Here is a 25,222-nt window from a genome sequence, read left to right as displayed (position 1 = left end):
CAGAGCAAGTACAGCCTTGCTGTTATTATTCCCACTTGACAGATGAGAAACAGACCCATCCAAGGAAGTACTTAGGAAAGGTAGCCTGGCTGAATATTGGTCTAAAACCCAGGACTCCTGCTCTTCGTCCATAGCATTTCACTGTTGCTTGCTGCTTATTCCCCTCCCCTCCGTGGGACAGGCTGCCTCGTACGAGTTTGAGCCAGATTAGAGGCAAGGGGGCTGGCTCTGCCCTGAGGGCCAGTGTATTCACTCCGCTTAGCAGAGGCCGAGCGGCCATCTGTCAGAGCTGGCAGGTCGCCCCACAGTGGGTGGGAGGAACATGGGATCAGGCGACCACACACCTTTCCAATACCATGATTCTTTGCAGCTAGTTTCCCCGTTGCAGCCCGAGGACCAGCACCAGGTTGAACTTGACCAGCCTCAGTTCTTACTTGTGGCCCCTCTCCTTCTGGGAGGGGTGTGGGTATGACATTTCACATTCTCTATTAGCAGTAGGACTTCCGGAGGCTGGGCTGGAGCAGCCTATAGTCGTCGCCTGGCAGTGACTCTGTCTTACAAAGTGAAGCTCAGGACAGGAAGAAGCCAGGGCAGGTCTAGTCCCAGCTCAGCCCCTCGCTGCCTCTGCAGCCGGGGGCAGGTCACTCCCCTTCTTAAAGGCCCTGTTGCCTCATCGGTCCGATGACCAGCCTTTTCCTCCTGTAGTCGAGTGTCTCTCTGACCTTCAGCCCTGAGTGGACCAGGCATCTCTGGGTGCGGCTCGCCCTCCTGCACAGCCTGGGCCGGGCCTCCTGTGGGGCTGGGCTGAGAGAGCCCTCGGTTTTGCTTCCTCCATCCTTCCAGGGACCGGAACAGCCTCCAGCTCAGCAACCGCCGGCTGGAGCGGAAGGTGAAGGAGCTGGTGATGCAGGTGGACGATGAGCACCTGTCGCTGACTGATCAGAAGGACCAGGTGAGGGACCCTCTGCAAGTTCATTCAGATGAATCTGTATGTCCCAGGCTGGGAAGCAAGAGGGCAGCGAGGCCTCTGTGGGGGGCGAGGGAACTATGGTGGACCGATCCCTGTCTTTCCACTCCACCCCGTCCCCCATTGAATAGGGCCTCTCTGACCTTTAGTGAAGGTCTCAGCCAACTTCAAACCCTGAGCTTGACTTGTAGAAAGCGGATTGGTCTGTCACAGAGGCTTATCTCCACTTTCCCATGAGACTGGTTAGACCCCCCCCTCCCCCGATCTCCTCACCCCCCCCGCCCCTCCCCCGGAAATCATGGTTGCCTAGAGAGGTGGCTGGACCACTGGCCTGTCCACGCTGGGCTCTTCTCCATCCAGCCGGGCTGGTGAGCAGCAGCACTAACCTGCCCTCTCTCCCTACACAGCTGAGCTTGCGCTTGAAAGCAATGAAGCGCCAGGTAGAGGAGGCCGAGGAGGAAATCGACAGGCTTGAAAGCTCTAAGAAGAAGCTGCAGAGGGAGCTGGAGGAGCAGATGGATGTCAATGAGCAGCTGCAGGGGCAGGTCAACAATTTGAAGAAGAACATAAGGTGGGCAAGTGCGGTGACCCCACAGGGACATTTGAAGAGAGCTCAGTGCTTTTAGGGCACCCTCACTCCAATTGCTTCAAGCCAGTTTCTTGTCGCCTTTTGGGGGTCATCCCATCCTACAGGCAAGAGTGTCTGCCCACTTCAGTCTCCCCACGTGCTCAGTAGGATCTCACATGTGTCACATGTGTCATCCCCAGACCAATGCCCCAGTGCCAGTCAGGCAGATACTGTCCCTGTTGTCCATACGGGGAAACTGAGGCTCAGAGCAGGTAACACTAGCTCCCACCGCCACAGAGGGGGCAGCTCCTCGATCAGCCCTTAGCTCTCCTATTTATACGTAACTTTGGGAGAAATAAGGTAAAGTTTTGGTGTGCATCCTCATGAGGACTAGGATATCCCTGGTTGCAGGAGAGAATTGCTTCTGCAGCCCCACTTCTGTGGTCTGAAGGGGACTGGGTGGGGGGTTGCTTTTCCTGCAGGGTCACTGCCTTGGGCATTGGGGTTGGGGGTGGGTTGGGTTCACGCCCCTCCATGGAGTGGAGCCTTTCTCGGAGGCTGACTGTGCTGGTGGCACAGGTAGTTCTTTGATCATGGGCGGAAGATTCCAGCCCCTGGAGAATCCTATCAACAGGGCTTGTCCATCGAGAACTCGGCCCCAGGGCCGGCATTACGGCACAGCATTTGAGGGGGCACCAAAAGTCTCAGTAATCAAGAGAGAGAATATTAAATGCAATATTTTAAAAAATGCAAAAAAACCCTTCGATGGACAAGATATCAAAAATTTAAATTAAGGTGGGATCAATAACGGCACCTGATGAGCCATATTGGAGCTTGAAATGAAAGGGAAACAGTACCACTGACCTTGTCCCAGCCCCGCCCTGCCCAGCCCAGCCCACCCAGCCAGCGGCTTCCATGCTGAGAGCTGGGCCTTGGCTCCCTGATGGTCAAGGTAAATTCACATGCTCCCTGCCACTCAGTGGGGTGAGAGGCAGGAACCCAGCCCCTGCCTCCATCTCCAGATCAGGGTGGGCCCAGCCCAGGGCCGGGACTCATGACCGCTGTCCCCGCAGACTGAAGAAGCTGCCCAGCAAAGTGCTGGACGACATGGACGACGACGACGACCTCAGCACCGACGGGGGGAGCCTCTACGAGGCGCCGCTGAGCTACACCTTCCCCAAGGATGCCGTCAGCCAGCTCTGAGCCCTCTCCGGGCCTGTGGAGGGGGCTCAAGTGGCCGTCCTTCCTCCCAGGGACCCTCAGCCGCCGCAGCAGGAGGCAGGGGACCTTCGCCCGTCCTCTGGTGGCGCCGAGACCTTCGCTGCCTCTTCCCATAACCTGCGATTCCTCCGTGCTCCGCTCGCTCACCTAGGGGTGTGAGCGAACATGGCTCTCCGGTCTTACGGAGCGATTGCAGGGTAAAGGCTGAGCCGCCCGAGGCCCGGCAGCCACCGCCCGCTGGGTGCTTTGGAAATATAATTCGTCAGCCCAAGTCCTCTCTGCTCCTCTGTCTGCATTGCTGCTCCTGCCCCCTGCCCTCCCCCGCCAGGAGGAAGGGTCCAAATGCTCGTCACTGTTTAACAGCCGCTGTGCACATGGGAAGTGGTGCGCAGGCTGTACATATTTTAAAGAACTTCTCATGGCCACTGCTGTTCCGTTTCGGACTGTGACAGAGGCTTCCTGGGGGCCTGTCTGTCAGGTTCACACGTCTGTATTGAGTATTACTTTTTAAATGTGAAGTTACTAGGTTTTAAATATTGAGGAGCAGAGGCAAGAGAGAGAAGGTAGAACAAAGACCACGTGGAGATTAGAGCTGGAGAAAAAGAATCGGCCTGGCGTTAAGGGACAGTGAACCCCGAGGAGAGAAGCTCAGGTGGTCTCGGAGCACAGCTTGCTGACGGAGGAGAGAGGCAGAGGGCCACTTGTATCCATGGCCTTGGTGGTTCATTTTATCTGGAATCTTGTAATTTCTGAACCGTGCTGAGAACAGTGCCCAGGCACCACTTGCGACTTCTTGGGAAACTTGCAAGTAGGGCTTTTGACGGGTGATGTGGTTTCCGGAACTTGGGGCCGTCCTGTCATTTCTTATTGGTCCTCTCCTCCCTCCGACAGCGGGCCTCTGACCTGGGCTCTCCCGTCCTTGGGCAGGGTGGTTGCTGGATGGGGAAGAGGAGGATATGGGGTCAAGGCTCATGGACTTAGGGGCGAGGAAGAGGCAGGAGGTATCCAGTGAGGTCACAAGGAAAGGGAGAAGGGAGGAGAGATAAGCAGGTGTGTGCGGGTTTGGGGGGGGGGAGGAGGAAGTCCTTGAAAGCTGGGGGATATGTAGACAGGAGGTGGATTGAGCAAGATCTCAGGTTTATGTCAGGAAAGGGAGGAAAGAAGCTGAAATCAGATAGAGGTGTGTCTGTGCAAATGGAAAGGTTCTTTCCAACTTCCTGGGGGCAGAGGGACATCGGCCAGCACCAGGCACGGAGTGACTGCGGACTGCAGTTGGGTGCCGTCTGGGCAATGGGAGGATGCAGGGTGTCCATCACTTCCTCCTGGCCTTCCTGGTGTCTCCTCCCACTGTGACAGTCCCCAGGCACACCCAGAGGCCAGGCCCATCACAGCTGGGCTCCCATCAGTGAGGGCCAGGGAGAGAACCCTGCGAGTCGGAGAGAACCCTGCGAGCCGTGGCCATGGGTGGGGCAGAGATGGCAGTGTTCATCTGCTCAGCAGAGGCCGAGCTCCGTGACGGCTGCCAGGGGGGAGCAGCCTGGTGTAAGGGCATGCGTTAGTGCCACACACACACACACACACACACACACACACACACACACACACGTGAGGCCCCTGGAGCAGGAGCGCCAAGCCTTCCTCACCTCTGGTTTGGGGTGTGGAGAAATTCCTCCCTTTAGCAACTGATTCATTTACAGATAGTTATTGGGCGTCTGTGATGTGTCAAGCATGGTTCTTGGCACTGGGAATAAAACAGTAAGTAAAATGGATCAAAATTCCACTCTTCCTGGAGCACAGTCAGGGGAAAGGGGGTGATAGACAACAGTCATACAAACGGGCACAGAGGCCGAGCCCTCCGTACCCAGCCTGGATCCCGCTGTCCTCACGGGGATGCAACAAGCCTGCAGTTGGTCGACTGTCCCGCTGGAACTCCAGGGTTCCTTCCACCCTCGGCATGTTCCTGATTCCCCCGCTGCTTCCACCATGTTGAGGTATTTGCCAGGAGGCCTGCCTGGTAATGCCTCAGCCCACCGGTAACTGAGGCTGGGAGGTGAGAAAGCTCTGAGGCCCGGGAGCTGTGGGAGCCAGTGAGTGTCAGTCTTGGTTGGTGAGGAAGTCCCTGCCCCTCACTTTCGCCACTTCCTTCTGGTTCCCCTGGGCTGGTGCGAGAATGGAGACCAGAGCTCACCATTCAGAAGACTTGCATCCTTATCTAAAAATGGGCTGTTTTACATGCTACCTGTGCCCTTCACGGTGTTGGAGCCGGCAGTGAGCTGGGTGCGTGCGGGGAGATTGAGGTGGGCAGAGTACTGGCCTGGACGTTGAAAGGGGTGTTTCCAAGTCCCAGTTTATCTTGCCCTGGTGATCCCGACGGGGCACACGCCCACAGAGCCCCAGATTCCCAGAATAAATGAGGACCAGGGCCCAGACCTTTCCAGCTCTGGCATGCTCTCATACTTTGATTTTATTATATACACATGATTTTTGTTGCTTTAAGGACTAACCCTACTCAAGAATATTTTCTTTAGCTAGCTTAAAAACAAAACATTTTATTTAATAAACAAATTTGTGGCCAAATGCAATGCCGAGGAGACAATCATCCTGTATCTTTATAATTGCTTTCCTGCTTCTGAGAGTCATTCGACAACGCCAGTAGGCTCATTCCATTGGGTTTCTGCATTCGTTTGGTTTGATTGCTTAGGTGTGTCATGGGGAAGAGACATTCTTATGCAGCTGCCCTCATGTAAGAACTCCTGGATCAAGCAAGATTGCCTTTCAATAAACGGTCTCACCCGACGGGAATCTCAACTCTCCCATTATTTGGACTTCCTTGTTTTCTCCAGAGCGTGGCTCCCTGTGTGCCAAGAAACAGCCAAAGTGAATGGCTGGAAGCTGCTCCAGGAAGTGAAATACGGTGGCATTCGGGCCGAGAGCAGTTTCTGAAACAGGAGGGTGGGTGTGGGTCAGGGTGACACAGAGAATGAGTGTACCCAGATGCCTGTGATGTGCCGCGAAGTCCAAACTGCCCATTTTCAGCAAACCGAGAAGTGTGTTAACTGAGAATAAAGAGGCGGCTCCTGTTGATTCCTAAACTAAACTTGTTCTCTTGTCATCAGTTTGCATAATATCTCTTTTTTTTTGTTAATCCTCACCTGAGGATATCCTTTTTTTCCATTGAATTTTAGAGAGAGGGGGAGAGAGAGGGAGAGAGAAAAATCAATTTGAGAGAGACAGATTGATTGGTTGCCTCCCACATGCGTGAACCTGCAAACCTTCGGTGTAGGCCAATGCTCTGCCCACTGAGAAACACTGGCTAGAGTTGCACATAATCTCTCTTGACTTATAGCAGGCTGACAGCACCATGATGGTCTCCATTTTATAGGAAACGGAAGTTACTTCTGCATGGAAAGGACCTACACTGCTCATTTTCTGTCCTCAGACCCATTTTCTGCGCTGTCCTCTCGGTGACCGCTGTGATTGGGGTCCACTGATGGGAGCAGGGGAGGTGGGGCATTTCTCGGCTGTCACTCCCTGCTCTGTGCAGTTTCAGGCTGTGGCTCAGTCTGCGGGTTCCCTGATGCCCGCAGCTTCCACCGACGTGGGTGACCACACCTGCTCCACGTGCCTCCAGTTCTCAGGGTGGCCCTGGCTCCCTGCTGCTGCTCCTCTGGTCCCTCAGCAGCCCTGGTGGCTTCTTGAAACTCTGCCTGCCCTGCAGGGCAGCTCTTTAAAAATATACATATGTTTTTATTGATTTGAGAAACACTGATGTGAGAAACACTGCTCGGCTGCCTCCTGCAGGCCCCCGACTGGAGATCAAGCCGGCAACCTGGGCATGTGCCCTGACCGGGAGTCGAACCAGCGACCTTCTGGTGCAGGGGATGATGTTCAGCCCACTGAGCCACGCCGGCCAGGGCTGCAGGGCAGCTCTGCATTCACCATCCGGGCTGCTGCAGGCGGCTGCTGTTTGATGCCCCCAGTCATGTAAGCATCCTGTCCACCTCGCTATCCTATAGCCCTTGACTCTCCTTATTCTGACCAGAGCATCTCAAATACAAGTGAGATTTTCTACTTTTCATATCCTCTCAGCCTTTGCATAATTGTTTAAAAGTCAGGGTTGTTTTTTAAAGTCAGGTGTTTTGAGGTATTTTATCCTTTGCAATAAAAGGTGCTCTTTCTGGCATTATCTACTTTTGAAGCTGTAGGTAGGCCTCTTTCTTTGGCCCCTCTGCCAGGGTCCGGTGGGAGGAGAGTTCTGCGAGGCCACCTCTTCTCGGGAGCCACAGTCAAAGGGAAGACGTCCTTCCAGGCCTGCAGCACCTTCCTCCACACGTTCGGCATTCATTCTTTGACCGTGAGGACAGTTACAGTGATCCTGTCTTTGTTGGGGACAGTCATTAGCCAGATAGTTTTGTGCTCTAAGTTTTCAAATGGTAAGGAAATGACCAGACCGCAAGGTCCTATGGGGGCTGAACAGCCCCAAGTCCAGAAGTTCCAGGCCTTGCAGAGGCATCAGCCTGACCCGGTCCTGCTCTCGGACCTGCAGAACACAGCTGGAAATCATCGCAGGCATCCAAGCGCATGGCCTGAGGCCCGCCGGTCTCCATCTGCAGAGCACAGTTGAGTGTGGTCCCCACGCTGGGTTTATGAAGGCTGGGAAGTGCGCAGTGCGGTTCCAAATGACATTCGCAACAGCACCTCTCCTGTGGGGGGACGTTTGCCAGTTTCCCAGCGTGCGGAGCCTCACTCGGTCTCTCAGCAGATTGTCAACAACTCCTCCGTGACTCCAGAGCTTTACTGGGTAAACCGAATTCAACAGTTTTATGAGAGGCAGAAACTGGCAGATTGGGAACCTGAGGCTTGGGGGGGTTGGAGTTTCCCATAGGCCACATCTGGAGTAAATGGCCAGCCCGTGAGGTGAAACTGCCACCATGGGCCGGGGGCTGCGGCGGATCGAAGGTTGAAGCCACAGTCTAGGACAGGGGTGGGCAAACTTTTTGACTCGAGGGCCACAATGGGTTCTTAAACTGGACCGGAGGGCCGGAACAAAAGCATGGATGGAGTGTTTGTGTGAACTAATATAAATTCAAAGTAAACATCATTACATAAAAGGGTACAGTCTTTTTTTTTTTTTTTTTAGTTTTATTCATTTCAAATGGACCGGATCCGGCCCGAGGGCCGTAGTTTGCCCACAGCTGGTCTAGGACCTTCAGAAGCTCCCAGTGTGATTATGAAAATGATTATTAAGCCAAGTGGAAATCAGATATAAATACTAAGTCCTTCATGTGTTTATGGCATACCAAATTTGTCTGTTTTTCCTTGTGCTTGGCTAGCTCACACTATGTATAGTCAGTACCACGTTTTCCCTGAGATCATATGCAATTCAGTGGCTAACATATGTGGAGCACTTACCTGCCACGTGTCAGGCATTGTTCTAAACCCTTTGCCTGTGTCGACTCACGTGATCCTGCCAGCCACCCCCTGAGCAGGTACTGCTGTGACAAGTGAGGTCTTCCAGGACAGGTTTGCTTTCCAGGAAAGGACTTGGAGCTTGAGGTAGAGCAGGGGACGCTGCTCAAATGCCCTCCTGCCCCTGAAAGGACCGACCTGGTAAGCCGGCCAGTCCAGCCCCTTGGTTCGCTGGGTTTAATCTCTGGGCTGGGGCTGCCTGGATTTTCATCGGGTGCGATGGTCCCTGACCTATCGCTGGGCAGGAATATGGGGGCTCCTTTGAAATAGACACGGGGTCCCTGCAGAGCTGGGTAGGGGAAATGAGATCTAGAAAGGACAGGGACAAACTCCTCCGGGGGCTGCCGGCTGCTCCAGAAGGAGGCCGTCCAAGTCTCTGTCTGCCCTCTCCCGGCCGACTGCTCCTGGCGTTCCGATAACGAAGAACTAGAGAACAGCTGGCCTGCAGTCACCTGCCTGCAGCCTCCTCATCTGGCCTCGCTCTAACCCGGCGCTGGCCCTCCCGGGGAGTGATTATTCCTGGTTCACACATGGCTTCCTAAACCAGCTTCATTTTCTGACACGAATGACTTGTTCTACCTCCTCCCCATCATGGCAATGTAAAGAATTTTGTCTGTGTGTTTCATTGTTGCTGGATTCTAAAACCAAGTACAAAATATTGGTGGGCTTCCTAAGGCCATGTGGCCTTCGCGGGCCTGTGGAAAGGGTAGGGGTGCCCAGGATAACTTGGTCAACCCCAGCATGGTGAGAGGTGTACAGGCAGGGAGCATTGCACTGCCCCGCTGGGGGTCGCCTGGCGGGTGGACTCTCGGAGGACTATCCATTTATCAGCGTTGGCTTCCAGCTGTTAAGAGGCCAGCTGTAGAGTTAGTCCCTGTGACTTTGCTACTAACATCAGCAACAAAGACAATTAGGGAGCACCACAGGTGGGAAGACAGAACTGGGCAGGTAACACAGCATGGCACTGGGTCTCTGAGAATTGTCAGGGAAGGACTTTTGGTTTGTTCTGTTGAGGAATTTGTGCTCCCACCACCAAGAATTAGCAGTGACTAACGTTTGGTCTTGTCTGCTTCACCTTCTTAAATAAAAGAAACACAACATTGGGGATAGGGTTGAAGACTCTCCCTTTCTCCTTCATTCCCTGCCTCATTTGTTTATTTTTCCATATAAAATAGGGCAACTATATTACCAAAATCTGGAAAAGAATCCCACCAGCCTAATGCAGCCATCATGAGCATGTTAGTGCATTTCCTTCCAGTCTTTTTTCCTATGCAGTTTTTAAAGATAATTACAGTCACAGTGTTTGTGATGAAGTATGCTTTGTTGCCACTTAACATTAGAATAAGTATGTTTCCTGACATTAATCTTTATTATGTTTTAAAATGCTGCATAACATCCCATCGAGTGAATTCCATTTGGTTAATTATCATCCCTATATTATTAGATGTCTAGAATTCTAAATATTGACTTCTTACAATTAAAACTTGTGAATTGGAATTCATCACTAGAAGTGGAATTACTGGGTTATCAAGTGAAACACACACACACACACCTTTAAGTCTCTATAAATGTTGCCAAATTGCTTTTCTAAAGGCTATACCAACATGCACAGACACCAACAATATAAAGATGTAGCAGTTCCTCCAGCCCCTCCCCCTCCCCAATTAACCTCTTCTTGAATAACAGACTGACCTCTTTCATCAAGTTAACCTCCTTTGTATTGTTAGTGGGTTTTATTTTGTAAGATGTCCTTTTGTGACTTGTCTATTCGTGTCCTTTTAATTATTCTCTGTAAGGCTAGTGTGTTTTTAAGTATCACTAAAAAATACAAATAGGATAATTGAGTAAAACAGTGAAAAGTAACTCTTTCATCTTTGACCCAATTTCTCCAGTCCCTATGCAGACTCAACCACTCTTTCTGGTTTCTCTTATTTCTTCCAAGTCCGCTTCTCGATGTTGCCTGGGCCCCGGAATTTATGTGTCCCACCAGATATGTTCATGGAGAAGCAAATGAAAGCCACTTGAGGGGATTTGTAAAACATGGTGAGGTGAGTGGGGCCCTGAACACCCCATCCCCCAGGCCACCCCTCCTGGAGCTTGGGACTGACTGCGTACCAGGAGGGTTGCATCTAGGGCTGGGACTCAGGAAGGCGATCCTGAAGGCGGGCTGGGCCACGAAGTTTGGATTTATTTTCGGGGACTGTAGTGCCACATACATGAGGGAGCTTTAAGTGAAAAGGCCAGGGTCTGTCTGAAGAGGCCTCGGCCTAAAGGGATCCAGGCCCCCAAACCCCTGTGCCTGGACATCCCTAGGACTCTGGGCGCGGGAGCCCCAGGCCCTGGCCGTGTCAGCCTCAGCCTGCTGGGTGGGCCGTCCTTTCCCATTTGCCCTCTCAGGTTTCACTCTCTTGCTCCCTGTTTTGGTGATCATTTTCCGATTCTCATGTTTCTCTCTGGTGGATCCTGGATTCTTTACTCTGACTTCGCACTGGCTTTCAGTGGCATCCCCTACCCCAGTTTCAGGGTCAGGCCCGGTGGCTTTCTCTCCCCAGCAGGTCCACATGATCAGAACCGTAAATATAGGGACACTTCTTGGGGACCACTGGGCAAGTGGCCTGGCGGGGAGAGACATTACAGGTCCACCCATCTTCCTGACATGGCAACAGAAGATTTGGACCAAAGGCTCAGGGTCTATGGGAGGCAGCATTCCCCACCAGGTGTCAGTAGTGGCTGCAAAAGTGGAGTTTTCCAAGGGCTCCTGCGTTCTCAGGTGCGCTCCTGATGGAGCTAAGAGGCTGCTGGGATGGAAGGCTTCGCAGGGCTGCACGCAGTGAGTCTTGGCACAACAGCTGTGGTGGCAGCAGGGGGAGTTGGTGGCCACTTCTGGCCCTGATGTGGCTGGTAGGTTAGTGGAGTCCCAAAGAGGACTTTGGACAATACCAACCTTTGTCTTCCCAGCCTGGCCCAGGTCACCTGGGGCTCCTAAGTTAACCTCACGTTGCGATGTTTGCGTTGCACTGATTTTAATGACAACGTTCCTTGTTGAGCTGCTATTTTGTGAGATCCCCAAAGCTATTCATTTACACCTTTCAAAGAACATTCACGCCATAACCGGTTTGGCTCAGTGGGTAGAGCGTCAGCCTGGGGACTCAAGGGTCCCGGGTTCGATTCCGGTCAAGGGCATGTACCTTGGTTGCCGGCACATCCTCAGAAGAGGGTGTGCAGGAGGCAACTGATCGATGTTACTCTCTCATCGATGTTTCTAACTCTCTATCCCTCTTCCTTTCTCTCTGTAAAAAGTCAATAAAATATATTTTTTTAAAAAAAGAACATTCACTGTGCCCAACGCAGCACCAGCCTGCACTGAGATGGGTAGGACTCAGCCCCTGGACTCAAAGGGATAAGATATGTCCACTAAGGACTAAAAATCAAGGGGCAGAGTCTAAGGCTCTAAAAGAGAGGTATAGATGAACTGTGTGGTGGTTCATGACAGGAAAGATCATTGTTGGCTGGGGCAATTGGGGGAGGGTTCATGGGAAATGGTGTTTGAAAGGGTCTTCAAAGTGGGTGCACTGTTTTAGACCCTTTGACTGAAAATTTAATCTTACAGATGGGTGCATCTGTGGCTGATGGAAGGTTCAGAGTGAACACATGGATGAGGCTGGACTCAGAGAATCAGCCATTTGTATCAGAGTAATGGAATACTAGGAGTTGAGGCTGTAAAATAGGTTTGGGACTATATTTTTGGGAGATCTTGACTATCACTCCCAGAAACAGGGAAGCAGTGGATGTTTATAAACAGAAGATTCTGTATAAAAACAGAGGAGTTGGGTTGTGTGCCTTCTTGTCCTTTTTGAGGAGATAAATAATTTTTTTTAAAATGGCTAGTGGTACCCTAACTGGTTTGGCTCAGCGGATAGAGCATTGGCCTGCAGACTGAAGGGTCCCAGATTTGATTCCAGTCAAGGGCATGTACCTTGGTTGTGGGCACATCCCCAGTAGGGAGTGTGCAGGAGGCAGCTGATCGATGTTTCTAACTCTCTATCCCTCTCCCTTCCTCTCTGTAAAAAATCAATAAAATATGTTTTAAAAAATGGCTAATAAAATATAGCTCTTATAAAGGGCACGATCCTTGATCATCAATAAGAAGAATCAGCTTCTCCAATTGAGAATTCTCTGATAATCCATTATAAACATCCCAGGGTGAAAATCTCTAGTTAGTCTAGAGTCTAGACCAGTAGCATCAGCATCAAATTTTCGGCTGTCCTGGAAATTCTGAAAGTGAGGCCAGCAGCCTACATTGTAACATGCTTCCCATGCTTCTAGACCAGCCGTGGGCAAACTACGGCCCGCGGGCCGGATCCGGCCCGTTTGAAATGAATAAAACTAAAAAAAAAAAAAAAGGCCGTACCCTTTTATGTAATGATGTTTACTTTGAATTTATATTAGTTCACACAAACACTCCATCCATGCTTTTGTTCCGGCCCTCCGGTCCAGTTTAAGAACCCATTGTGGCCCTTGAGTCAAAAAGTTTGCCCACCCCTGTTCTAGACTCTAGACCAGAGATTTAAAAATTACACACCAGAGCCATCTGGGAAGCATGTTACAATGTAGGCTGCTGGCCTCACTTTCAGAATTTCCAGAACAGCCAAAAATTTGATGCTGATGCTACTGGTCTGGGGACCACACAGAACCTCTGGATTAAACTTCCTACCTGACCTTTCTCTATAAATCCACTGGGTGGCAGCAGAGAGCACTGCAAGCACAACACTGGGTGAGCCTGGAGTCCTCAGGCAGAGGCAGTGGAGGGCTGTTTCTATGAGCCTTCAATGTAGGTCTTTGCTACCAAATGACCTTGCAAACCAACCACAGCAGCAAGCTCTCCAGCGTGCAAAAATGATTATAGAAGTGAGTGCTTCGTGACTTAGATCTTGTTTCTTCTCCCGGATGTCCCCAGTCCCAGCTCTACCTCAAACACCCTCTGCTAGGTCCTCAGAACCCTCCTCAACTAGAATGAAGTATATTTGATTACTTTCAAGGTCACTTCCAACAAGGTTTCTGTCTGAGTGTAAGGTGACCTAGAGCTTGGAAAGGGAACTGACTCACCCAGAATGGACAGGTTAGGCTGTGGACGTGGGGGCCTCCTGAGGTCCTCAAGCCATACCTCACGGGCACTGCCCACTGTGTCTCAGCAGAGACCCACCCTGACGAAGACACACGGCTGGAATTAGCAAGGTGTCATTCTGCGTGAGGTGGCATCCTGCTACTCCCCACCGCCCCCCTGCTCCACCAAATGTCTCCCATGCCTGCTCCTTCATGCAAGGGTTGTCCCTGTATGCAACTCCAATGGCCATTGGTTGACATGAACCCTTTCAGGAACCAACACAGAGCTCTAAAGGGAATCAGCTACACATACTGCCTATTGTTGCATGAAGGACATGATCCCTGCTTGGGATCTGACTATTTAATCCACTAGTAGCCAAAATGGTCGGTACCAATGCTTCAAGACTCAGCGCCAATATGAACCCATACAAAGCCTTCCCTGATCCTTCATATCCAGACTGTCCCTTTTCTGGGCTCACACCCTTTGTCCTATTGTAGCCCTTCCCAGATTGTGGCCAGTTGATTACAGTTGTTTTTCTCTGCTCCTCCAGAGCAAAGACTGCCTTTCGTTACTCATCTTTGTGGGAGGTACCTCGTAAATGTGGGTGGGATTGAGATGGCTTGTGTTTGCCTCACATTTAGACAAGTGATCGGGGCTATATTTACCTAAACTTTATGACTTAGTAAACCAAAAGCATATTTCTCTGGGCCTTTCTCCTCCTAGACTTAATAGATTTAATGGTTTTACTTTTACATCATAGGGCAACCCTCCACCCGAGGAAGAATAATAAGTCTAATAAGTCTAGAGGTTTCTAAGTTAATTTGTGAATCATTGAAAAAGAACCCACCCTGTACTGATCAAAAGGTGACAAACGGAGCGAACTTCAATCAACAGAGGACAGGGTCAGACATGCCTTCTGCTAATGACTCCTTCTTTTCCCTGTGAATGTTTTTCTCCAGTTCTTTCTAGTCTGTTCTGTTTATGATAGTATTTTGTTATGTTATATGCTTGAGATCAGATACCTGTTATTTTTATCCTAGTTAATTTACTTAATATGGGTAGCATTTTCTGATATTTGAAAGCATGTTCCTAATGTCTTTAAACATTTTTGAACATTTTAAAAAATCAGTTATTCTATAATGTATAAAAAATACACTTTACCTAAATCTATAGGCAATATTTTCTTTGGTATTTGGGGTTATTTTCTGGGAATAGTATCCTCAAAATGGAATTGTGTCAAATGCTTTTTTGTGTGTGCAAGTGAAATCTTTATTAACTCTTTCACTTAAATAATTTATGCTCATTGTTAAAAAATACAGATAGGTAAAGAGCAATAATAATAATATGAATGAGAGGGAGAAGGGGAAGAAGTGGAGGAAGAAAGTCACCCTTGGTTTTAATATCTGGAAATAAATATTTTATGTATATTGTCTTGGCTTTTGTTTCTCTCTATGTATGTTTATTTTATAAAATTTGTAATCATACTGTTTATACTATTACATAACCTGCTTTTCAAATTATCTTGACTTTTTCCATGTATATAAACATATTCCCTTGACGCGGTTTTAACAGTTACACAATATTCCCTGGAATAATAGTTAACATTTATTTGGTGCTTAGTATATGCCATACCTAAGCTCATTTAAATCCCCACAACAATCCTCTAAGATAGGTACCATTATTCTCTGCATTGTAGCAAAATATATATAAATAAATAAAATGCAGGCATAGAAAGATTAAATCACTGGCCTAATTATAGGAATATCGTAAATGTCTATGAACCAATAGTCTGATGTAAGACATTTGTTCCTTTTTGTTTGCTGTCTGAGTGATGTTGCTATGAATTCATTAAACAAATATTCATTCAGCTCCCACTTACGCTGGGTGTTTTGCTAGATGCTGTGTATACAGGGGTGAAATGGTCAGCAGAAGGTAGGATTGGTCGGGAGAGATCATCTGAAAGGCTTCTAGCATCGGAGTGGGTTTTCTCCATTCTGTTTCCACACCTGGCTGAGGGGAACTCAGCGCTGTGACAGCAGCATCTGGCTGGGTGCGGTTCTGTCTCGTCCTTTACCATCAATATTTCCCCGTTTCTCTTCCTGCTCCACACACCTGCCAGGCAGGGACTCATGCGGGTTGGCCTTCTTCCTTCCTGAAACAGGCAACCAAAGCCACAGGTGTAACCTGGGGGGCTGGTTCTGCACCTCTGATTCTGCTGTTTTGTGTGTGATGAAAATACCTAGACAAGCTCACGATCAGTTATTAAAGAAAACTGGCTTTGGCTGATTCACAATGGAGTAGGTTACTCCACCCTGCTACATCTCCACCTTTCTGTAGGCTATTTGCTGGTGCATATTTAGTACACTGGGAGGGAGGCTAAGACCTTTCTGGGAAGCAGATAAGAAAAACAAGCAGTCTTTGGGTTTTCATGTATTTTCTTTTAGTAACAGTTTTATTGAGCTATAATGTCCATACCATACACTCCACCCATTTAAATATTCAATTCATTGGTTTTTAGTACATTCCTAGAGCAACCATCACTACTATCTAATTCCAGAGCACTTTTATTACCCCTAAGAGAAACCCCATACCCATTAGCAGTCACTCCTCCCTCCCCACCCCAGCCCTGGTGACCACTAATGAGCTTTCTGTCTCTATGGATTTGCCTGTTCGGGAAATTTTAAATAAATGGAATCTACAGTAGTTACAGAATCAGTATTTGAGTCTGATTCTGTCTGAAGCCAAATCTCTTTCTAGTATCTCAATTTTTGCCTCTCAAAATGAATACTTAGTATTGACTTACCTTTAGACTCTGGTTTTCTTCAGAGTCTGACTTCAACTGAGCACAATGTTTTCAAGGCTCATCCATGTTGTAGCATGTGTTGGTACCTCATTCATTTTTATGGCCGAAGTATTCCACTGTGTGAATAGACCACAGTTCTTCCTCGAGGGTAATTCCTATTTGTGAGCCCTCCTTCCTCCTGGTCCCTGAGCTGGTTCTCTTCTCCTGAGAGAGCATTCCTCCCACCCGTGGCTTCTTTAAAGGGACAGCCTGTGCAAAAGACTCTTGTCAAATTGACACCAAGTTTCAATTCAATGGGCCGGAGAATGGTGTCACCTACAATGACAGTGAAAGAAGCTTGAAATATGCAGAATCTTCTGCAAAAGGGGTGCAGATGGGGCTAAAAATAGGATTTGTTGAAAGTTCGTATATGAAATAGTTAGATGCCCTTGATCCTCTCCCTCATCCTAGAAGAGACTAGAGTCCCAGGGGTGGGCAAACTTTTTGACTCGAGGGCCATAATGGGTTCTTAAACTGGACCGGAGGGCCGGAACAAAAGCATGGATGGAGTGTTTGTGTGAACTAATATAAATTCAAAGTAAACATCATTACATAAAAGGGTGCGGTCTTTTTTTTTGTTTTATTCATTTCAAACGGGCTGGATCCGGCCCGCGGGCCGTAGTTTGCCCAAGGCTGGACTAGACATTGATACCCTGGTGTTGCCGGCTTTGAGCAATGACATAGCTAAGGACAGGGGCAGTCTGCTCTCACTGAGTGGTGAGCGCACCTACCCCTCCTCCACAGGCTCCCGGAGTGCTGGCGGCCACAGGTTGCTATCTCCCAGGCAGGAGTCTGAAGGGTTCCTTCCTGGAGGAGATGGATGGCTCAGAGACCCTATTGCCACACAGAGGGCTGCCCACAGCTACTTAACACCCCACTCTTAAACAGAAGCGGACCATGAAGGGTCATCAGGCATCTGAGAGAAACCAAGAGAGAGACAAAAACAAAGAAAAAGAAAAGGGCAAGAGGAACTTGGAAATGAGTAGGTTAGGCAGCAGAAGGAAGCAGCCACCGTAGCAACAACAAGGTCCTGTGACTGGCCGGTCCCCAGAGAATACATACAACCCCAGGAATCATCTTTGAAACTTCAAAGTTTGGGAGCAGAAAGAAAATCAAATAAAAGAGTTAGAAATGAAGCTAAGGAAATCACACAAAAAGCAGAACAATCATATAAAGTAGATGGAAAATAGGAGAGGAAAGATAATAAAATTACAAGATCCATCCAGGCAGTCTAACATCCAAATAACAGGAGTTCCACAGATAGGAAACAGAGACGATTGAGGGGAGAAAAGTATCAAAGACAGAATTCAAGAAATTTCCTTATGTCTGAAAGACATGCATGTATAGATGCATAACAAGGCAGGCAATCGTGAAATTTCAGACCACGAGGGACAATGAGAAGACCCTAATAACTTCTCGGGGGTGGGGGTGAACAGGACATCTGGAATTAGAATGGTATCAGCCTTTTCAAATAAAGCAACACTGGATATGAGAAAACCATGAAGAAAGCCTTCAAAATTCAGAGAGGAAATGATTTTTTTTAATACCTAGAATTCCATAATCAAACCATTAATCTAGACAGTTTCAGAAATGCAAAATTTTTAAAAGTTTAATTTCTGTATGATCCTCCTAAATTAGGAGATTTTCCAAGAAAGAGGAAGACATAAGATGAAGGAAGCAGGTGATACACGCAGAGAAACCCCAGGATGTTGGTCAGGGCAGTCGCTGGGGGGCACTGTGGGGCTGGCCAAGAATGAGCAGTCCTGGCTGCCCCAGGAGTGTGAAGGGCTCCGCGGGAAGTGGGTGGGCGCTGCCTGCAGAAAGATGGGCTGGCACAGGACCCAATGAGTGTTGTCGCCCTGAGAGACTGCTACTTTGGAAGGAAAGTGAGTGATGAGTTAGTAATAAATACATGGACAGTTAAATAATGAAGAAAAAGTGGTAATTGTTAACTCCAGGAAAAACAAAAAGGTGTGCAAGAAAGAAAATATTACTATATACTGCACTTCCCGACCTAATGATCATACAGCAACAGGGGATAAGCACTGAATATTGATTTAACCAAAGTTTTGATTTAGCTCTATATTTGCAGACTGGAGGAGGGGAAGTGGGCAGGGAGATTTAAGAGGCCAAAATGTCAGCTTCCATATGGAAAGTTGATAGATACGATCTAAAATAAAACAAAATCTAGATAAAGCCATATAAGTGTGTTGTTTGAGTATACAGTATTTTCCCTCTATCTGTGGTTTCACTTTCCATGGTTTTAGTTACCCTCGGTCAACCGTGGTCTGAAAATATTAAAAGGAAATTTCCAGAAATAAATAATTCATAAGTTATAAGTTGCATGCTGAGTAGTGTGATGGAGTCTTTTGCCACCCTGCTCTGTCCTGCCTGGGACATGATTCCTTCCTTTGTTCAGTGTATCTGTGCTGTATACGTTCCTGTTAGTCACTTAATAGCTGTCTTGGTTATCAGATTGGTTAAGAGAAAGAGAGAGAGAGAGAGAGAGAGAGAGAGAGAGAGAGAGAGAGAGACCACATTCACATACATTTATTACAGTATATTGTTATAATTGTTCTATTTTATTACTAATTATTTTTCTTAATCACTTATTGTGTCTAAGTTGTAAGTTAAACTTTATCATAGATATGTATAGGAAAAACATATATAGATAGATATAGATATAGATATAGATATAGATATAGATATAGATATAGATATAGATATAGATGATTCAGTACTATAGGTCAGGCATCCTCTGGAAATCTTGGAAAGTATCCCCTGCGGATAACGGGGGCCTACTCTATAGAGATAAATAAGAGAAGAAATAGCTAAAAGACCTCAGTGGTTATGTCTAGAGAGTGGCAATCAGGATGTAGAGGATGAAGCTGGAAAATGCTAATTTTCGTTATAAAGCTTGTAGAACTGTTGGACTTTCAAAATCATGTATATAACTGTGATTTCTTTTTAATAAGGGCAACAGCTAGTAGTTGCGGAATCAGTGTTTGAATTCAGTGTGATTAGATGGTATCTTGTACTTTAATGATTGGCCCAAGGATCCTTCTTTCCTGTCCTCCCTTTCTACCTTTCTCCCTCTGTCCTGTCCTTCTTCCCCTCAAGAACACCTACTACTTGCTAGGTTCAGCGAGGGAGGGGGATGGGAGAAACTGGAGGGGAAGAGGTAATTAATGTCGCCCTTGCCATCAAGGAACTCACAGCCAAGTAAAGGAGTTGGGTATGCAGTCAACTTCCCAATTAGAGCGAGGCAGCAGGAGGAAGAGCTAAACACGGGACAGGAGAGGGGGTGGGAATGCAGAGCGAGGAGCACAGCATTCCAACTGGGGATCAGGGAAATCTTGGTGGGCAGCTTGGGGCTCGCAGGAGAGACAGAGCTCTGGTGTGAGGTGGACAGGACAGAGGCACCCAGAGGCCGGAGTCCTTGATGCCGGTGCAGAGGAGATAGCCGGAGCTTGGAGCCCAGTGCTTTCTGCATCCGGAGGGGAACTGCATGTCCTTCTCTGCCCTTCTCCCTGGAATGGGCTTGGAATGAGACTTTACAAAATCCCAGGAATGCTGAGGGGATGTGGGGAGCATCTGGGGTGACCCCACTGCCATCTAGAGAGGAACTAGAGCAAAGGTCACAGGTGCCCAGAGCCAGTGGCTCCTGCCAGACAGGAATGTGCACCATGGCCTCTGGGTGAAGCTGGGCTGGAAGCTGCAAGCACTGAAACCCCACAGGGATTACTGTAAGTGACAAGGAGAACTGGTTCTGGGGTTGGAGGGACGTCTCACAGAGCCCACGGGACAGGAACTTGAACCAGGGACGGGGGCACCGTAGGGAACCCAGAAAGTTCTTTCTCTCCATTGCTTCTCTATGCTTCCCTCTGTCTGTACCCGCTTTGTTTGTCTGATTCCCAGACAAACTAAAAAATAGCCACTGAGTTTGCACCTGACGGAGCAGCTGGACAGACACTTGGGAGGATGAGATAAACCCAACAGGAGAGCCAAGTTCTGCAAAGTCGTAAGGGAGGTCCCGTGGGAAGCACACGCTCTTTGTGGAGCTCAAAGGGGCTCATGTGGTGAGTGGGGTTGAGGCCTGTGGGTGCTGGCTTCCCCGAGGGCTTTGCTTGTGCTGGGATGTCCCCGCAGACCCCAGGCTGCATCAACTGGCAGCCACACCCTGGATGGGGGGCCGGGCTGGGTGATCTCTAAGGGTATCTTCAGAGAAGCCATTCCCTTGTCTTGGAACAAACATAGGACTCGTGCCGTAGCAGGGACGGCACTGGGGTCTGAGGAAGGCATCCAATTCTGGTCCCCACCCTTGTTAGCTGGGCTATTGAGCATTTGAAATGGAGCCAGTCCAAGTTGAAATGTGTGGTGACTGTAAAATACGCACTGGGTTTTGAAGACTTAATACCCCCCAAATAGAAAATATCTCATTACTATTTTACTATTAGCAATAGTAACCCTGATATTAATGTTGAAATGATAATATTTTGGCTTAAATAAAAACATATTATGATAATTAACTTCATTGGTTTATTTATACTTTTAAAAATATGGCTCTTAGAAAAATTAAAAATTACAAAAATAGCTTTCGTTTTATTTTGATTGGACATCACCAATCGAGACTCTAGATCTAATGCATTCATTGCCTTTATTGAAAAGAACTAAATCACACAGACTCGGCACTATCCTAGAAAGGTGGGGAGAGGTGTTAATGCAATCGCAATGCCTTAGCCTCCATTTAGTAAATTAATTTAGCAGCACCTTGTCCCCTAGGGTCCCAAACCTTGGCCCAGTCCACGCTGCCCCAACCCTCTGCAATAAGCCAGCCCTAACCAGAGGGGACAAGATGAGGACAATGCTCCTGACATAAGGTGCATGTATCCTGGGGACCTACAGGTGCACTAAGAGGACTCCGCAGAGCTTGAGAGAAAGACATTCTCAGCTTCCCAAGTTTGGCTGCTTTGGCCGATGACATCAGAGTTTCTTGACTTGGGGCTTCTAGCAACCCAGCCAGGCAAAGTGGGTGGTCTCAGCTGATCAGAAGTTCTGAGGTACTATTGTAGATCGATCTGATTAATGTAAATGTTGAAGACAATTGAATTACTCATGAAGATGTAATTGGTGATGGAAAGTTTGGGAACCACTGACAGAAGTAGTTATATTCGTCAGGGTCTGGTTCTTGCATGTTTTATCTTCACATTTGGCTGGTGACAGAGTTCACCTTAATGTTGCCCCAGGAATAGGCCCTTGGCATGTACATCCCTCCAAATTCATAGAATTTTGAGATTTGGAAGACTTCAGTCGTTTCCCCCTCTGGGATGATGAGCAACTGTCACCACTGTCCAGGCCCCATTAACAACCCCCATGCACTTTGTTCACCCCACTTACTCACACCCTGGAATGTCCCAAGCTTTACACTGTCCCGGGAGTCATAACCATAAATTCCCTCATTAATGCTGCGGCTCTGCACGCCACTGTCATACTCACAGAACCAGTTCTTCACCCTCAATGAGACCACAGGTGCCTGGGCCCTCCCAGTGCGCTCGCCTCCCACTCTCCTTGACCTTCACCTGTGTCTCCAGCCCCCACCTGTAGGGAAGGCAGCCCTGACCAGGAGGGAAGGCATGTGCTCAGGGCAGGCTGCCGGGGCTGAGTCCCCACACTTTCTTTACAGCCTGTAAGACTGTGGGCAAGTTATTTAATCTCCCCAGAACTCAATCTCCTGAATTGTAAACTGGGATTTATGATGGCATCTACCTCATTGAGAAGGATGTGCTATATAACTATATCTGTGTGTGTATACACAATAAGATAATGGGAGTAGAGCTTTCTATAGTGCCTAGTTCACAGATGCTCTCAGCAGCCATTAGCTATCTAATCAATCATTATTGGTTCTGTCTTTTCACCTGCCCATTAGGGCTGCTCAAAGAAAGCTCAAGAATCAGAATTCTTGTCTGTGTCTCAGAGTCATCATACTCCCCACTGGACCTCCCATGGCCCGGCCCTCAGTGTGTGTGTGTATAAAAGTTTTATCCACAAATGTGTGTCAGTATGTGTTTTTGGTAACATCTTTTTTAAAAAAAATATATTTTATTGATTTTTTACAGAGAGGAAGGGAGAGAGATAGAGAGTTAGAAACATCGATGAGAGAGAAACATCGAACAGCTGCCTCCTGCACATCTCCCACTGGGGATGTGCCCGCAACCCAGGCACATGCCTTTGACTGGAATCGAACCTGGGACCTTTCAGTCCGAAGGCCGACGCTCTATCCACTGAGCCAAACCGGTTTCGGCTAACATCTTTATCAAGATATAGTTCACATGCCATACAATCCACCCACTTCAAGTGTACAAATATATAGCCTTTAGTTATATTCATAGAGTGGCACAACTATCAGCATAAGCAATTTAAGAACATTTTCATGACTTTCTAAAGAAACCTGATACCCTTTGCAGTCAATCTCTATCCTCCAGGCTCCTCAGCCCCAGGCAACCACAAATCTACATTTTTCTCTCTATAGATCTGCCTATTCTAGACATCAAATATAAATGAGACCTGACCATATATGATCTTTTGTGACTTTTTTTTCACTTAACATATTTCCAAAGTTCATGTATGTTGTAGTATATATTAACACTTTGTTCCTTTTTATGATAAAAATAATATTCCATTGTATGAATACACCACATTTTGTTTATTCATTTATCAGCTGGTGGATGGTTTCTACTTTTTGGCTATTATGAATAATGTTGCTATGAGCTTTTGTGTACAAATTTGTGAATGGCCATATGGTTTCATTTCTCTTGAGTACATGAGTAGCAGTAGAATTGCTGAATCCTATGTTCAGTTTATGTTGAACTTTTGAGGAACTGCCAAACTATTTTTCAAAGTGGTTGCATTCTTTTACATTCCCACCAGCAGTGTAGGAGCCTCCCAATTTCTCCATATCCTTGCCAATACTTGTTATCATGTGTCTGTTTTATTATAGCCACTCTAGTGTATGTGAAGTGGAACAGTATCATATTATGGCTTTTATTCGCATTTCCCTAATGGCTAGTGATGTTGAGTAGCTTGGCAATCATTTCATCCATCATTTGCTTATTATCTCTTGGGTCCCTATTGTAGGTATTCAAAACATTTTCCAAGCATTTTCGCGAGGTTCCAATTCCTCTCATCTCCAGAGATGCCCATCTCCTCTGCTACTCTGAAACATCTCCATGTTCGCATTCGTTCTTCAACAAATAATTATCGGGCTCATTTGTGCAGTGCGGGCTAATGGTTGGGGACACACAATGGAGTGAACCATGCTCTTTGCCCTCATCTCTCACTTGTTCATAGCGAGCGGGTACCATTTACAGTCTGCAACACTCCATCGTGGGACTGCTCTGCTTACTGTGTACGCTTCAGTGGCATTTTAGAATTTGGGATAAAATTTAGTGACGAAATTTATGGCAACCAAGGTTCTGTGTATATCTGAGTGTTAGGCCAGCCCAACCACCTTCCTCGCCGTTCTCCCTGCCTCACATCTACTGCCATCCTAGGATCCATGATTCTTTCATGCAGCCGTATCCCTGTTCTCCACAGCCCTCCTAGACTGTAGCTTCTCCAGAGGAAGGGATCATTCCCACACCCCCTTGCATTTCCCACGGCCCAAAGATAATACTTGGCACATTAAAAGTATTCAGTACAATACCATTCAATGTTCTTGACACATTTGCCATTGAAATAGTAAATGACTAGATGGCAAAATAAGTGAATGAATGAAGGTATGCTGTTCTGCTAAGTACGATTTATTTTAGTTTTTCGTTGGCTGAATTCTGATCCTTATTTTGAACTGGCCTGAATGCTATGGCAGGCCAGCTGAACTGACGAGCTTTATTTTAGTTAAGTATTTATAACAAATAGTGCTGTCTTGCGGAGTGTGTGTGTGTGTTTGGGGAATGGGAAGAGGTTCACATTTTCTTAGGAACTGAGTTTGTGCATTGCATTTTTGTCACACTGGGTATTAAGTTTCTACAGATTCTATTATATTAATTTTTTTAAAGTTATTATTCATTGATTTGAGAGAGAGAGAGAGAGAGAGAAGCATTGATCTGTTGTTCCATTTATTCATGCATTCATTGGTTGATTCCTGTATGTGCCGTGACTAGGGATCTAACCCTCAGCCTTGGTGTATTGGGGTGACGCTCTAACCCACTGAGCTACCTGGCCAGGGCCTATCCTATGGAGTTTTAACTCCTGGCACATTTGGATTTGTTTGCATCTGTAGGGTTTTAAGCACAATGAAATAAAACGACATAGCATAGAAGAAAATATCCAAAATCCAATATAAACATGTGGAACAGAGTCATGTTAGAGGAGGCTGCGTCGAACTCCGCAAGGAAGCCTGGATTTAGAAGTGTCCGGTCACGGTGTACCTTCCCTTTCACCCTCCAGAGGCAGGACAAAGGTCTCTCTCCCTCCGGGACAGGAAACGTCTCTCTCCTGAATGGTTTTATTGAGGGAGGGAATGGAGAGAGCGGAAGCGGCTTCCGGTGGAGTATCCGCCAGGCCCCTGGAGACAGGATGCGGGACCCGGGCCCTCCAGCCCCTGTGCTCGGGCTGTTTCCTATTTCCAGAGGTGTAGGTGGTGGCCCCTGTGAGGCAGCGGTGATAAATGCATTGTCCTGAGACCTAAACTGGGGAGGGAGGAAACGCCTGGCATTTATGATTATCTGTCTGCTTATTCTCTGATACGTTGTCTGGGGCAGATAATGACCACAGTGGAGCGAGCGTTTCCAGAGGCTTTAGTGAGTGTAACGTCCGATAAAGGGCTAGGACGTGGGAGACCTGAAGCAGGTCTCACAGCCAGGCTAAGCTTGCCCCTCGTCTTCCCCTCCACTTCGGGGTCTTCCCAATTGTCCATACTCTGACTACCCCACCCCCAGCTCCTGGCCTCGTTCCCCTCCCACACACACTCTCAGGGCCATGGCTCCCCACCAGTGCCTCTCATGGCCACAGCTCCCCCAGGCTTCCTCTTTCCTGACTCCTCGCCTCCCACCC

The 25,222-nt window shown here is 47.9% G+C and overlaps 1 protein-coding gene across 2 annotated transcripts in view; it reads left to right on the top strand.

Annotated features, from left to right (window-relative positions):
- CGNL1 (cingulin like 1) overlaps positions 1–2,816 on the top strand; it is a 135,077-nt gene extending 132,261 nt beyond the window's left edge. For both annotated transcript variants that reach the window (XM_023751608.1, XM_006085909.3), the window contains exons 17-19: positions 844–952; positions 1,375–1,538; positions 2,609–2,816. In XM_023751608.1, coding sequence (XP_023607376.1) covers positions 844–952; positions 1,375–1,538; positions 2,609–2,738 — 403 coding nt within the window. In that variant the 3' untranslated portion in view covers positions 2,739–2,816. The remainder of the gene's footprint in view (positions 1–843; positions 953–1,374; positions 1,539–2,608) is intronic.
- The last annotated feature ends 22,406 nt before the right edge of the window (positions 2,817–25,222 follow it).

Source organism: Myotis lucifugus, unplaced genomic scaffold (assembly GCF_000147115.1).
Source record: "Myotis lucifugus unplaced genomic scaffold, Myoluc2.0 scaffold_23, whole genome shotgun sequence".
Lineage (NCBI taxonomy): Eukaryota > Metazoa > Chordata > Mammalia > Chiroptera > Vespertilionidae > Myotis > Myotis lucifugus.
The sequence above is the reverse complement of the archived record's forward strand: the minus strand, read 5'-3'. Positions and strand labels throughout refer to the sequence as shown.